Raw genomic sequence first — 14,748 nt, 5'->3', positions numbered from 1 at the left:
AGGAAAAGTGGAAACTGAAGCCATTGGTCGGGAAAACCGCTCGGAGCAAGATCACGAATTCAGTCATTCGTGTCTCGTCGCAATCTAGTGGTGCTTTAGTCCGTGACCCGGGACAAAGAAGAAGGTTCAGTTTCCATTGCATAAAGAAAAAAAATCGTGATAATATGGTTAATGTACGAGTATGTCTGTGTTCATCTTTTCAAATCTGACTTGTGTTCTTCCTCAATTTCTTTTTTTTTTTTTTTTTTAGTCGCAACAGCCGGTGCTTTTTAACTCGAGTAACGACCTCATCCAAGGCTGTTGACCTAACTGCTCGGCAACGTCCTTCGTTTTCTCTCTCCCTTTCCTCTCCCTATTCTGGATAACCACCCTCCTTCCTCACCCTGGGCTCCTCTTACAATAGACGCTTGCAATGAGGGGGCCTAAGGCTAAAAACTTTTGTTCTGCGTGTTAACAAGAAAACAAATTCCAACGGGCGCAAAACAAGCAAAAACCAACTGTACAGCTCAAATGTATAATTATTGCAATGACTACGACAAAAAAATGTAGCGGGATTTTTGTTCTTCTTAATTTTGCTTCTTCGTGTTATCTTCTATAACTTGACGTGATGTGAACTAAACTTCAGCGTTCTAAACAGTTCTTCTGTTTTCAAGGCCGTTCGAGGTCATGGACCGATGTGAATGACCTGCCTTTGTTATGGTATGCTGTTTGTAAGAGGTTGTTATTCAGTTGTTGGCAAGACGAGAGGGGAACCGAAGGAGGGAGAAATTTCTCCTCTCAGTTTCCGCCCCGTTTCATAAGGGTCTTTTTGCCAAATGTTCCATGCCTGCACGGAAAAATTCCCTTCACACTGAATAGCTTTGAAGCTAGTGCAGAAAATTTATTTTATGCGTAGTTCGGCTGAAACGAGGTTAAATAACAGAAGGGAAACAGCGTCTGATATTCCAGCTATCCGGGTGTTATACTTTCATTGGAAAAGATATGGGGCTTTTCTTATTCCTTTGATCGCACGTTAAGGATTGTCATTTTCCGGTGACGAATTGAGAAATAAGAGCAGTACAGAAACATAGGCATCCTATCCCAGTCGACTTCCTGTTATCCGTTACATGCTGATGTTAATACCTTTTGGGAACGTCAGTTTTTAAAAATATTTTGGCTCGTCACGCCAAAAATTTTAACCTTTCTAACTTGGGTTCTTTTCTTTTTTTTAATACGACCGAATCATCAATATTTTCATGCCTAATACGCACAATTGCAAATAAGCCTTGGAATTGATTTGTCCTGTGGTCAAATATATGCATGACATCGGATTTCATTTTCGATGTATAAGAAACACAAAATCGAGAAGTCTGGAATCGACTGGTAAATAGATGGGATTTCTAATTTCTTCTATTGGCGCCAAATGTAGATCTTGCATGGTAGAATAAGCTTCAGGAATTCTTGTTTATCTATTACGGAGATTCGAAGCTAGATACGTAATCAAATTTATAACGAGTTCCATTTTAACTAAATTCATTTGGTGGTCTATAAATAATTGCTACCTCAAATAGTTTTTTATTTCTTTTTACAAATTTACAACTAAGACAGCTAAAAACTGCAGTGTTGTAGTGGACACTGGACAGTGCCAACTGCCGACTTCTGTGTATTGATTTGCACAACTGGATCTCAATTCTCAATGCGTTTGCCATGTTGTTGTTATGCGGTTGCTATGGATTCGTTTCGTCTGCTAGAATAATGGTTGACTTTGATAGTGTCGAATCTGTCGAAATCAATTTACTGTCAAACTCAAACAACCAGCAAAAGAATATAGATGATTGCATGAGGGTTGTCTTTTGCAAGATCTTTTGGGTATTATTGTGAGACGTGTAGTTTGATCTATTTATCGGAACGAAAATGAAATTCGCCGAGCATTTGACAGCTCATATTACTCCAGGTATTATTTCTTTTTTAACATTATTTAATACAACTAAAACTATTTATACATGTTACACATGACACAGAATGGAGAAAACAGTACATTCACTATGAGGTATAGAAAAGGCATTTTTTCAATTTGTTTTAAGTTGCTTTATTTTTTTTTTTTTCCATATCCAGGATATGAAACAGATTCTCTATCAGGCTATGGAACAAGCTCCATCAGCCGAAGTTGTGGAGCCTGAAGTTATTGCAAGATATTATGCAAAATTTGATGAACAGTTCTTTACATATTGTGACAAGGAATTAGCCATGATAAACACCTTCTATTCTGGTCTGCGCTTGTCCAAATGTTGCTGTGAATTTGTGGACTAAAGTTACTTGTTTATATGCTATTTATTTCTCAGAAAAATTTGCTGAGGCAACCAGGAAATATGCAGCCCTTAAGAGTGAACTAGCAGTTTCCAAAAATAACAATGGACAGGGTGGAGAAAAAGCCAATAAATTGGGAAGAACACTGAGGCGTAGCAACAAACAACCAGTCATGAAAATATCAGACCTTAAGCTGGCCTTCAGTGAATTCTACCTCAGCTTGATTCTTCTTCAAAACTATCAGAATTTGAATTTCACTGGGTTTCGCAAAATCCTCAAAAAACATGATAAAGTATGAAAATGTCTTGCCTGTATGTCCCTTACATTTTAATCATCTATAGCCCTTCAAAACTTAGTTTTTTTCCTGCAGCTTATTCAGACTAGTGCCGGAGCAAAATGGCGAACGGAACATGTAGAACAAGCACACTTTTATACGAACAAGGACATAGACAAACTTTTGAGCGAAACAGAAGCTACTGTTACCCACGAACTTGGTGCATAGTTTTTAGTCGACTACCTAAACGGCCATTTTATTAATAGATTTACGCTATCACATTAGAGGGTGGTGATCGTCAAAAAGCCATGAAACGTTTGCGAGTACCTCCTCTAGGGGAAAGAAAGTCGGATCTGACTACATTGAAGGTTGGATTCTTCACGGGCGCTTTTGTTTGCCTGTTCGTCACAATGGTTGTTTCAGGTATGCTTATTAATGTGTCAAACTCGCTCGGAATTTTCATTACGTGGATTTTAATTCTTCATTTAGCTATTTTTCACAATAGCCAGGAGAACAATTGGCGGATTATAGTTCGATTGTATCGTGGACCGATGCTAATTGCTTTGTTTCTTTTTTTCATGGGGCTCAATGTCCAGGTGATTGAAAACACGAGTACCAAATTTAATATTTGCACAGTTTTTAAATTTCTTGCTTTCTAGGGATGGCGTAAATCAGGCGTAAATCACGTTCTGATTTTCGAATTGGATCCGCGCCACCACTTGACAGAGCAACATTTACTTGAACTTGCCTCTGTTCTGGGTGTCCTATGGACCCTCTCCGTATTAGCCTTCCTTTATAGGTTGCTGCTCTGATTCAGAATACGAATCGCCATTCTTGTTCTTAACTTTCGGCGTTTTTATTATTTGAATTTCAGCAAATTCCTCGGCATTCCGCCCTATGTCAATCCGCTGGCGCTTGCGGTTATCATGGTCCTTTTCTTGCTGAATCCTACAAGAACATTTGTTCACGAAGCACGCTTCTGGTTTCTTCGTAAACTGGTACTGACCATTCTGCAACTGGTATTTTATAAAAAATGTAACTCTTTGGTTGCAATGTTTTAGGGCAGAGCTCTCTGTGCGCCATTCTTTTTTGTCGGCTTTGCCGATTTCTGGCTGGCAGATCAACTAAACAGTCTTGTGCCAGTGCTACTAGATTTTCAGTATATGATCTGCTTCTACGCCACCAACGAAGGCAACTGGTACACAGCCACAGATTACAACAAGTGCGTTGACAAGACATGGTTTATACGTCCAGTTGTTGCCTGCTTGCCAGCCTATCTACGATTCGCTCAATGTTTACGCCGATATCGTGATACTAAAGAAAAATTTCCCCATCTGGCTAACGCCGGGAAGTATACCACAACCTTCTTCGTTGTCATATTCTCAACACTCTATCACACATACGAAGCCGATGGTGTCGACAAAAACTCGAATTATCCATTCTTCTATACGTGGATAGTCTTCTCATTCATTAGTTCCATCTACGCCTACATATGGGACATGAAGATGGATTGGGGTCTCTTCGATAGCAATGCTGGTGACAACACCTTACTGAGAGAGGAAATTGTCTATTCGCATGTGGTACGTTACACTTTTAACTTTCAAATTTCTATCGGATTCGATTAAAAATACTCTTCGTTGAAAACAGGCGTACTATTACTTTGGCATCATTGAAGATTTTGTGCTGCGCTTCGGTTGGGCGTTCTCTCTTTCGTTAACCGAAATGGGCTATATCCACGGTGATTTGATGCTATCCATTTTAGCTCCACTGGAAGTATTTCGGTAAGATGCACAGGTTATTCATTTTGCATATTGTTAAGAAAACAAATCGATTGACTTGCAATTCTAGGCGCTTCGTTTGGAACTTTTTTCGACTGGAGAACGAACATTTAAACAACTGCGGTAAATTTCGAGCCGTACGAGATATCTCGATCGCCCCAATGGATGCATCCGATCAGGCCGCCATCCTCAAGATGATGGACGAGCCAGATGGAGTTGTGAATCGTAGGGTACGTAAGAAAACAGTTGGCAGTCAACCGGCGGCCGGAGGTTCATCCATCACCCAAAAAGACACCGTAGTACGTTTTCAGAACATAAAAATTTCGTCAGCCGCAGAATCCATAGGCGAAGAATCCGGGACAGAGAGAGGTTAATATCTCTCAGCCGAATTTAAATTGTATAGTCGCGGCGAAAGAAGTGTCATAAACAGTATACCCCAAGTTATCTCTTCCAACTGACCTAACAAAGTAGCAGTAGAGAAAAAGCTACCGAAAATAATATAAAAAAGGGTTAGGTCTATGGGATGGTGGACAACTTGGTCAATTCAATTCAATCATGAACACAGGTCACTACACAATACGGTAACATTACACGGACACACAAAGGAACCATCGCTTGACAGGTCGACGGACGAGTCCTTTATATCGTTAAACAGGAGACGCAAAAGTATTTCATAACTTTTTCTGTTTCGTTCGCTCGTTCACACAGGCACGTAGCTAACAATTGTCCAGCAGTTAACCACACGCACCGAGTCTCAAAGGTATTTGCCACTTTCTTTTTAACACTGTACGCACTGGCTACACTTTAACCTTTCTTTCACTCAGGCAAAGAGAGAGAGATTGGGGGAGGTGAGAAAAGGGAATCAGGCGAACAAGTCGATCTAGAGGGAGAAAGGTAAATGTGGATGTTGGGGGGCACTTATTCCGTGTACACGATGAACTGTTGCTCGTCGGGGCCGGCCACTTCCACCTGAACAAACTGAGGTTCGTCCAGTTCGGCTTCCTCACCAAAATCAAGGGCCGAGTTCATCTGTCGGCCCAAATTACTCCTGGAATAGCAAAATAAATCAAGTTAGTAGACGTCCATAAGCTAGTACATAGCTAGGGCACTCGCAATACTTGGCTTTGGCGTGTGTGAGGATGTGCGATTTGAGGTTGGTGGACTGTGCAAATTTTTTATTGCATCCATCAAACGGACAGACGTACGGTCGGTCTCCTGTATGGATACGGACATGAGTCCTGAGGTTAAAGTCTAACGAGAAGCGCTTGCCACAGCCTTCAAATGTGCACTGGAAGGGTTTTTCGCCAGTATGCACCAGTTGGTGCCGCTTGAGCTTAGACGACTCGACGAAGGCTTTGCCGCACTCGGCGCAAACATGCACCCGTGGGCCGTGTGTGTGTAGGTGTTTTCTCATGGCTGAATTGTCACGAAACATTTTGGTGCATCCCTTGTGAGGACAGGCAATAGTTCTGATAGGATCTTCACTTCCTCTTTCTTTCTTCGGTTTCATTCTGCAGACAAAGGTAAACAAACCAAGTCAGGTTATTTGAACACATCAAATACAACTTTGAAACTAAAATGAGTTGCATACTTTGCAAATTCTGCTAGCTGTTTAGGATCACTGAGGTCAACTCCTGTAACCCCACCACCACCAGTACCACCACCCCCACCTCCTCCAGATGAAGATGAGGATAGCCGCCTGCCAGTCATATACTCTGTATAGTCGGCATCAAGCTCTGCATCCCCCAGATCTGAATAATTGAAACCATCTGAGAGAGTGTTAAAGAGGTTCAGGAACGCACAACATTACCATCTTCTTCTGCTCCAGAAGCCCACATTGTTACTGAAAACTCTCCCTCTAAGGTCTTGATCTGCACTTGTTTTTGCTCCCACTTTCGACTGTTTGTTGTGGTGTTGCTGATGTAGCCATCATTGTCGTAAGGATTGGACCTGCTATTGTGGGTATTGGATGATCTGTTGCGTGCTTTTCTGTTGTTTGGGTTGTTATTAGCTGTTCTTCTTGAAGAAGAAGCTGTACTGGTGTCTGAGTACATGTGTAGGTAATCAAGCCCACTGCTGTCGTCGGGGTCGGCATCATCATCCCCTCCAACGACGACCTCGCCTGCTTCTTGGGTTTGCAGGACAATTTCCTCGGCGTCGACTTCTACATCACCACCTCTGCAGGTTGCATCCATAAAATGATGGCCGGTCGAGTCGATGGTTGTCTCGACAATCGTCTCAACGGGCATGTCGTCGACCGGCAGCGTCTCAATCTCTACCTCCTGTAACTCGGATTGAATCTCAACGTCGGAAAACGCCGCCATCTTGGTCGGTTGAAAACTGCTAACACACCAACAATCAAAGCGCACTCTATACGTAAGGCCAAATAGCTCTTATCAGAGCTCTCAGGACGGTTGCAAAGGTTTACGCCCCCTTTCCTTGTGGAGATGGCTGGCCAATCGCTGTACATCAGGCCACCAACTAGAGTCCTCTACCGTAAAAAAAAAATACTTCCGCGAACAGTATAACGAAATATATCTTCTTGCAAATGCAAACTGCGAGGAATGCGAGGAAACTATTTATAAATACGTCACCTCCATAGAATTAAACTCAATCATTATAAATATGACATAGAATTCAAACCCATACCCAAAATTAGGTTTAAAATGTCCCGTTCTACATTTCTTAAAAAACGGTCAGAAAGTTTTTTTCATTTAGGTTCCTTTACCTTATACCGGAATGGATATGTGCAGACGTTATTCTTCAAACTGCTATGATAATTATGTACACTTTCTGAAGCATGCTGAGTGCTGACAAGTGCATATTGGATCCCATTATGCTTTACTAGCAGTTAAATTTCTTATCGCTGTGGGACTCTGTAAGCGACTGAAAGAAGAGGGCTGGGCCCTTTTCGAAAAAAATTAAATTAAAAGACGGATGCCTCACAGCCCCTGAACAAGGGTCAGAGTTACTTGGACTTCCGCATACAGCAGGCCTGGTAGTTATTTGAAGCAACTCTCCGCGGAACCTCGTAAAACGGCAAGCAACTGAAGTATCCGCGTCACTTTTTTACGGCGTAGCCTTGCCCCTCGCCTATCAAATAAACATTCTAAACTTCAAGTAGAAATGTATCGCAATTTATCATACTTAATAGCTGTTATTTACGATACGGCTCTAAAGACACTCATCTACTATGAACGATGAACCTCGAGCCCGTCATTCGTTGGCGCATTGTTATTGTGTTTAGGGATGTTAGTCGTAACGGCAATATTTTTGGTTGACGCAGTTTGAAAACTTTGCATCATTCTTCTGCAAATTTTTCTGTTGAACTCGCAGTAGCCGTTAGCTTCACGTCGCAAAAAAAAAAAAAAAATATGTAAAAAAATCCGCGCATGCGGCGTCCATTGGTCATGTAAGTTATCAATATCGCGTTTTCGCCTGGACGGTCATCTTTTGCAAATAGTTCAAAAAATGCTCAGTATCGATTGGCCTAAAGCCCTACATTTTATTTTTTGGTTAGAACAGAATATTTTAGTTTAAATTAAGTAGAAGGCACATCATTTGTTGTTTTGAAGCTGGACATTTTGTGCTAATCAATGATTGCCAGCGGTTTGTGTACTTCACCACTTCAAGCAGAGATATCTTTAGGGCTGCCTTAGCGGCGTGTGTTGGCATTCTTTAAATTGTATTGTTATCACGAGAAACTCTTAACCAAATGGCCACTCCTTCTTTCCTTCTATACCAATCTAAGAATGGCACAGACAACAACGCTTCAACGATCGTGATTAGCTTGAATGTGTGAATTGCATACTCGTAGGTCGTAGCTGTTGAACCGAGTATAAACCAGTTTTCTCGGTCTTTGAGCAGGCTTTCCACTGGGTACTGGTTCACTTGTTTAGTCTACTCGATGAAATCATACATTCTTTCCGTCGTTGCTAGGTCTTGTCAAGCAGAGGGACGCCCACTCTTAAAGGCTTTTCACGCAGACGTTAACATAATTAGACTGTCTTGCCCCAAAAAAGCAGTTTTATACACTTTTTTGACAAAACTGGCTAATTTGCATCGGCTATAAGCAGCAGATATTGCCCCCTTTCAATAATAAAATACAAACAGGTTACGTTATAAGGTATAAAAGGAAATCAATCCACAAGATAAAATAAACACCACACAATTGCTACATTTTACAAAATAATTCAGGGTGGAAGGGATGGGGGGTAAGTATACGACGACAAGGATATTTGTTAGTGCAATCTAGTTAGGTTACACGGGGGGTTACAACTTAAAAAGAAAGAAAACAAAAAAAAAGAAAAGGGTTGCGTATTAAGGGCTGTACATAGATAATTAACGAACAAACAGTCCGATTCTGGGGGGCCGAAAACCAACGTAATTATGAACAAATATGTGCGAATAGCAAGTGCTATAATTGGAAAGTAAGAGAAACACACACACTCACATACAAACAAAGTAAGCTGGGAACATCATCCAAGCACAAGTCATTCTAAGCAATTGTAAGTTTCCATGACGCGTGTCTAGTGAACTTCAATTTTCCCTTTTACAATTGTTGTTGTCCGATCAGACGATACCAAGGGTTGCAAAAGAGTGGGGAAAGAAACAACAGGCCTCGGATGGGGGAATATGATCACAGCATCCGAGACTTCCACTTGATTATTGGCCGCTTCGATCATTTTTAACCTTTCAAATAAAAATTTAAAGTTGACAAAAATACACATCCAAAGAACTCGGCGCATGTTGTTAGACAAAGATTAGCAACAAACACGAAAGACGAAGACCTTGTCAGGTATTGAGGAAGAAAAACCAAAGGAAAGAAAAAAAAAATTGAAAGCTGAAGGGAGTAACTCATCGACATGTCGATCGGGGCTCGGCCATGATTGAGGGAGCGACTGCAGCTGGTGGAGGGGGAAGTAGAGGTGGGGAGTGAATTGTAGGACCACCGGTGGAGCCATTGTGCTGCAGCATCGTTGAGTAGCGTCGAGGTGGAATTGGAACAAGAGGAGAAGGAGGTGGGTTAAGACTAGGAAGAGGTGGTGCAGGAGCTGCTGCTTGCCCTACCGTTGAGGTTCCAAGGTGAGGATGGAATGGCGACGGAGAAAGGGGAACACCAGTAGCTGACATGGATGGGCTGACATCCATGGCAGAATGGCGCCGGGATAGGGCGGGCGGCATGGGAGCACCTCCCCCTGCTAATTCATTAGTACCAGCAACATTGCGATCACCCAGTCCCATGATGTTGTTGCAAGGTGGTGGAGGTGCTGGGGGAAAACGGAAGGCGCTATGGTTCTGGAAAGTTTCGTTGGAATTGAGCAGCGGCAGCGGCGGTGGATGGTGCTGAGGGGGTGGAGGAGGTGGATGGTGATGTGGATGATGATGTGAATCACGATGATGAGGTCGCGGCGGAATGTGCGGCGATGTCGGAGCGGTACGCCCGGAAGACGTTGCTGACGAGGACGAAAGCGCAGCCACGGAATGGGCCCGCGGCAGCGTCGACAACGGGGTCGCTCCTGCGCCGGAAATGACGGCATTTGAACCGTTGGCGGCATTAGCTAAGACATCACGGCGAGGTGGAAGAGGTGGTGGAGGAGAAGAATCTCTCGGAGGAAGTGTGGGCGCATCAGGTGCCTGTTTGACTTTGGGTGAGACGTCACCCAGCGAAGACTCGCGTTTCCGACGAGGTGGAAGAGGTGGCGGCAGGGGAGAGAGTGGCCTCGTTGGCGCTGGATAAGGGGGCGGCGGCGGACCTGGTGACAGGCTGATGAACGAACTGGCCGACAACGGCGTGACTAAGCCGCCTCCTATGAGGACAGGCGCAAAGACACAGTTATCACTATTTTGATGAGTTGTCGGCGTCAGCGGAGTGGATGGAGTCGTCGGCGTGTTTCCCCGCGTCATGCCACTACTCTCCATTATGGGATGATCGTGAATCGAAGTTGATCCCGCAATCGAACTGCTGCCGGCACCGCTTCGTTGGTCACTGTGTAGCGAAGAAGAATCATCGCTGCCACTAATTGCGCTCAATCTCTGATTGGACGCGAAGAAAGACATGGATGGAAGTGGATGCGGGATATGTCGACTAAGATGCGAACGCGGTTTTATGCCCGGCGATTTGAGTTTTGCATCAGGCCACTTGCGCGGAGCCTTAATGGGCTGTTTGCAACCTCGCGGTTCTACCTCTAAGCTCGCCTAAAGAAATTATTCGCAACAAAATTTAAAAAATCAATAAATCAATCAAATGAACGGACGGTCAGCACACATATAATACAGGCAACGTCACAAGTGCTTCTATTGACGAAACAAATATTTTGATGTCACAAGAATTTCTCACCTGGTAGAGATAATTGCTTATTTCTGTTTCGTTTAGATCTTCGAATGGATTTAGAACTTCCAAGAAGTGACGAATCCTTGGTGCCAGTGATAGGCAGTATGGCTGGTTTTGGTAGGTTTGGATCTCTGACGTGATTTCGGCCACTTTACGGCGCTTAGAAAAATTAATCAATCCCTCGCGATTGGAAGACGGCGAGGGCCGTGGCAAAAAGTCCGGATTCCCTTCCTCAATGTGCAAAATGTTTGTCAAGTACATGCCAAAAAAGGGTACGCACGGTGGATTGATGGAACGCAATTTTTCTTGGTACTTGCGGAAATGGTCAGCAGACAGCTCTTTGGCCTCTTCCAATGCCTTATCCAATTTAGGCCCAATCGCCTGCAAAGATAATGTCAGTCGGTGAACAGAGGCCGATCCCATGGCGCTGACCACTTCGATGACTCCGTTGAAGTTGTTGAGCTCTTGCAGAACGATGAGAATTTCAAGAATGCGAGAAATGACCGCCAAGCGTTCCTCAAAATTGGCCGTTTCCACAATAGTTTTTTCAAACCAACGTGTCACATTTGTCGTATGGTGTATCATACGCAGCAAATTAGGGGAGCGTTGTTCCTTGTCTTTTTTGGTCCACACAGAGCCAACCAACTCGGACGGCTTTACAGCCCGATACAGGTCGAATTCGAGCAACGTTAGTTGACGGGCTATTTCTATCGGATGGAGCGTCATCAAGTCCCATTCGTCTTCAGTGCAGTTCAGGTGCCATTCGATTGGCGGTGGAGATCGGTCAAAACCGAACGTAATCTCTCTTTGCTCCTCGGCTTGACTACCTCGTCCACCACGACCGCAGCATTCCAAACGACGGGCAACAATCTTGTGGATAGATTCGACCCATTTGCGGACAAACTTGCCACGCGCTACACCATCCAAGAATCCTTGAAGACGTTGAAGAAGTCCAGGATCACGCTCAAAATCATAAAAATGGTGATCGACCCAATGGCGAAGAACATTTAGGACGCGGAATTGAACCGGCTGCATGTACTGTTTGCGGAATCGCTTGACATCTTCACGACTCGTCGGCTCCAATAGATCAGGTTCTTCCACCGTCCCATTCACGTTGTTGCCGCTATCGACACCGAGTCCGCTTAATCCACTATTGCCCACAAGACCACCACCAGTTTCATCCCAAGGGGGCTCGGGCATTTCGAAACGTTCGATCAACAATTCCAACAATTCAGTCGGACTGCAAAAGCTCCGATAAGTGGTAAGGAACGTTCTGACCAGCATCGGATCTGCGTACATATGGTACGTCAGTCTCTCAACAAGCTTCAAAAGGGTCGCACCTGAAAATTCCAACATAATTTCAGCAACCATTTGCGAATAACAAATGTTCAAAATATTACCTTTAATCAGGGGTACCCCTCCATTTTCTCTCGTTTCTAGCACCAAATTGGTTTCTGAATCTTCTTCAGCGAAACGATAGATTGAAGGCGGTGGTAATCGTAAAGGATGTTTTCTCTCTTCATCAAGTAGGATAACATCTAAAGTCCGCTCTAGCATGGATTTGGTGTTGAGCATGACAAGTGCCGCCATCCAATTTGCCTTTTCTTCAGCGGTTCGCGCGGAAAGGACACAATGTGGCTGTTGGCGGGGAGCTACTTCGAATGCGTTACGCAAATCGTCAGTGTCCTCCCGGTCCAAAATCTCAACTTTTCTAATAAAAAACTTCTCCTTGAGGCGGTATTCACCACCGGGAGAAGCGGCAGATGAGCGACGGCCATGGCCAGAGGCTTTACATAGCAATAGAAGGCCGTCGAAGAGGAAGGCGTAACGCTCTGTTAATCGTTTTCCTGCCCCCACTTTGCCGATTTGGCCCTCATAAATGAATTCATTGCAAGCTGGACCGGCTTCTTTGCATTCCCAGCCGTCGATGGAACGCTGTAGTTCCTGCAACTTGCAAAGAGCGGCCGGCCTGCTACTGCGTGGGCCCCCTAATAAACCAGTGCGGACTAAAGGCCCTGCGGGTCCAATGCCGCCTGTTTCGCTGGGTTTGCGTTTAGGAAGATTGACGCCAACGCCCGAAAACGACAAAAGGCGTTCCAGCTCAACTTGGAGCGGCTTCAGCAGTCCTTCCACTTGCTCTAAACTTTCTCGATCTTCTTTACTAACACTAAGCCGATGAAGAAAGCGTACTACGTCAAAGTACGTGAAACAATGATAAACCGGCGTTAAAAGCAGTTTTGGTAGATAATAACGAACAGCTTCACGGAAGCCGTGGCCTCCTGTTTGCAGCGAATGACCCACATCTGGTCGAGAGAGTACCGCCTGGAGAAAATAATAATAATAAAAAAAGAATAATTCGTGAATATATTATGGGCATTGATTGACGTTTAATTTTACAAAACCTGTAAAGTTTCGCGACAAGCGGGTGAGAGAACATCCTTAGCGTATCGGTCATAGACGTCGAATTCGGCTGCTTCTGCCAACTCTTCAAAGCAACTTCCCACAGGCGGTGCTGTAGCCTGATGAGGTTCTTCGGCCATTTCTAGAGTATCCTCCAAAGAGCCAAGAAGCGTCACCGTTAATTCATATATCTCCTCAATATTGGAAAATATGGCATCCAGCTCAGCCGGGCTTGGTGGTGGTGCAAGTGTAGCCAATTGTTCACGGAACACTTTCATGATCAAATGAAGATCTCGAAGGTACTGGCGTTCCTCCTGGATTAGATCACGTACAACCTGATCGTAGGTGACAGTTGTTGGGGACGGTCCCCCTGATAGGCCAGTACCACCAATTGCACCGGGGACGCCACTTGTGCTCGGTGTTAACGGTTCATCTTCTATTGACAGCTGATCGTCGTCGTCTTGATGGAACAAATCCATCAACACCTAAGCAAACCCGAAATGATAGAAAAATTAATGGTTTCAGGGGGGAAAAAGATTAGGGAACTTCATTTGACAGCTGTTAAATAATAAATAGATTAAAGTAAAGTTTAAAAATAGCCCTTCGGGCGAATTCCTTATTCATACCTTATCAGCACACATCGCCACTTTGATATCTTGAGACGCCACCTTAACATGGCGAATGTTTTTGACATAATTCCCGGCAAGCTGGAAAAATTTAATTAAAATAATGAACATTATGACGACAAGGAATATTGCTTGAGATAAACTACCTTGAGCATATCAGCAGAAATATATTCTAGCACAGCTACCACATATAGTGATACTTGGTGGTCCACCTTATACTGTAAAACCTCCTTCATAAGCAACATTGGAAGTAAGAATGTATTTAAAAATTTCTATTTGGAATGAACAAAGAAAACAAAGTCAACCTTTTGCAGTAAGTTGTGGACTTTATCCACAGGAAGAACAATCGGTGATTTTTTCTTTCCCTTTTCAAGTGCAGCCTGAGCCTCACTGATAGCCCATCGATCAATTGGATTGGGAAAAGTCTTTTGCACACGTTCCTCAACATCCTGTACTGTGTGAGGTGGTGGTCTGGCACACAGCATCCCCAATAGCTTTAAGATAAGTCTTTCTACATACTCCAGTGCATCATCCTTGGCCTTTAGGGTTGGATGAACCTGGTTCAGTACCTGAAACCATCAACGATGGATCTTAGCTGGTGAGGAGAAAAAAAATTAAAAGTATTCCTTTACCTTATGCAGGGAGGCAACAAAAACTCCTTTCCACTTGAGCGCGTTTTCTTCATCATCAAAATCGTAGAGAAGCCCCTCGGTCACGGGAACGTTCGAAGAGGAAAACATATCGAGAAATGGAAAGGTTGAAACCTGGCTTCTTTCAGTAGCAATTGTAGTTATTTTGAATAGAAATCATGATCACGGCCTTGACGGCAATTGCCGAGAGCAAATCTGCATCGTCACACCAAATAGTTCAACGGGCAATTGGATTCATTTTTGGTACGTCCAAATTATAAAATGCACGTAAGATTTAATAACTTCCCGTCCTATCTACGACTGTCACTGTATGGTAACTGAAGAACTCACCAAATCCCAATGCTCAAATCCCAAAACCAAATTCATCCACCAATTTCCAAAGCCCAACAGATACAACAGA

General features: G+C 43.7%; 3 protein-coding genes across 5 annotated transcripts; 1 reads left to right on the top strand and 2 right to left on the bottom strand.

The window, feature by feature from the left end:
- The first annotated feature begins 1,697 nt into the window (after window positions 1–1,697).
- Window positions 1,698–4,778, top strand: LOC116918738 (xenotropic and polytropic retrovirus receptor 1). Of its 2 annotated transcripts, XM_032924479.2 has the most exons (12): window positions 1,703–1,933; window positions 2,001–2,029; window positions 2,095–2,248; window positions 2,322–2,578; window positions 2,657–2,780; window positions 2,846–2,983; window positions 3,050–3,156; window positions 3,220–3,359; window positions 3,435–3,558; window positions 3,622–4,140; window positions 4,208–4,341; window positions 4,409–4,778. In XM_032924479.2, the coding sequence occupies exons 1-12, from the start codon at window positions 1,894–1,896 to the stop codon at window positions 4,710–4,712; spliced, it is 2,070 nt and encodes a 689-aa protein (XP_032780370.1). In that variant the 5' UTR covers window positions 1,703–1,893; the 3' UTR covers window positions 4,713–4,778. The 2 variants fall into 2 exon arrangements, with proteins under 2 accessions (XP_032780369.1, XP_032780370.1); XM_032924478.2 differs by having other exon boundaries at window positions 1,698–1,933; window positions 2,846–3,156.
- Window positions 4,779–4,862: 84 nt separating this feature from the next.
- On the bottom strand, window positions 4,863–6,710 carry LOC116918741 (transcription factor YY2). Of its 2 annotated transcripts, none has more exons than XM_032924481.2 (4): window positions 6,149–6,710; window positions 5,930–6,107; window positions 5,457–5,849; window positions 4,863–5,386 (listed from the first exon to the last, which is right to left on the bottom strand). In XM_032924481.2, exons 1-4 carry the CDS (start codon window positions 6,660–6,662, stop codon window positions 5,257–5,259), a joined length of 1,215 nt encoding a protein of 404 aa, XP_032780372.1. In that variant the 5' UTR covers window positions 6,663–6,710; the 3' UTR covers window positions 4,863–5,256. The 2 variants fall into 2 exon arrangements, with proteins under 2 accessions (XP_032780372.1, XP_032780374.1); XM_032924483.2 differs by having other exon boundaries at window positions 5,930–6,089; window positions 6,149–6,707.
- Window positions 6,711–8,452: 1,742 nt separating this feature from the next.
- LOC116918733 (son of sevenless homolog 2) lies at window positions 8,453–14,735 on the bottom strand. Its single transcript, XM_032924472.2, has 8 exons — window positions 14,331–14,735; window positions 14,004–14,267; window positions 13,845–13,928; window positions 13,699–13,779; window positions 13,075–13,557; window positions 12,073–12,994; window positions 10,679–12,012; window positions 8,453–10,536 (listed from the first exon to the last, which is right to left on the bottom strand). The coding sequence occupies exons 1-8, from the start codon at window positions 14,436–14,438 to the stop codon at window positions 9,196–9,198; spliced, it is 4,617 nt and encodes a 1,538-aa protein (XP_032780363.2). The 5' UTR covers window positions 14,439–14,735; the 3' UTR covers window positions 8,453–9,195.
- Window positions 14,736–14,748: the final 13 nt, after the last annotated feature.

The sequence above is a fragment of the Daphnia magna genome, linkage group LG3 (genome assembly GCF_020631705.1).
Source record: "Daphnia magna isolate NIES linkage group LG3, ASM2063170v1.1, whole genome shotgun sequence".
Classification (NCBI taxonomy): Eukaryota; Metazoa; Arthropoda; class Branchiopoda; order Diplostraca; family Daphniidae; genus Daphnia; species Daphnia magna.
Note: the sequence above shows the minus strand (reverse complement) of the source record. Positions and strands in the feature narration are given on the sequence as shown.

Bases quoted from the DNA above. Each gene is read 5' to 3' on its own strand.
- LOC116918733 (XM_032924472.2), bottom strand. From the start codon at position 14,438: ATGTTTTCCTCTTCGAACGTTCCCGTGACCGAGGGGCTTCTCTACGAT. The intron at 13,558-13,698 runs GTATGAATAAGG...GGGTTTGCTTAG, and splicing joins TGGCGATGTGTGCTGATAAG to GTGTTGATGGATTTGTTCCA. The intron at 12,013-12,072 runs GTAATATTTTGA...TGGAATTTTCAG, and splicing joins AGGGGTACCCCTGATTAAAG to GTGCGACCCTTTTGAAGCTT.
- LOC116918738 (XM_032924478.2), top strand. From the start codon at position 1,894: ATGAAATTCGCCGAGCATTTGACAGCTCATATTACTCCAG. The intron at 2,579-2,656 runs GTATGAAAATGT...TTTTTCCTGCAG, and splicing joins TCCTCAAAAAACATGATAAA to CTTATTCAGACTAGTGCCGG. The intron at 4,141-4,207 runs GTACGTTACACT...CGTTGAAAACAG, and splicing joins AAATTGTCTATTCGCATGTG to GCGTACTATTACTTTGGCAT.
- LOC116918741 (XM_032924481.2), bottom strand. From the start codon at position 6,662: ATGGCGGCGTTTTCCGACGTTGAGATTCAATCCGAGTTACAGGAGGTA. The intron at 5,850-5,929 runs GTATGCAACTCA...CTTTGTCTGCAG, and splicing joins CAGCTAGCAGAATTTGCAAA to AATGAAACCGAAGAAAGAAA. The intron at 5,387-5,456 runs GTATTGCGAGTG...TTGCTATTCCAG, and splicing joins CTCACACACGCCAAAGCCAA to GAGTAATTTGGGCCGACAGA.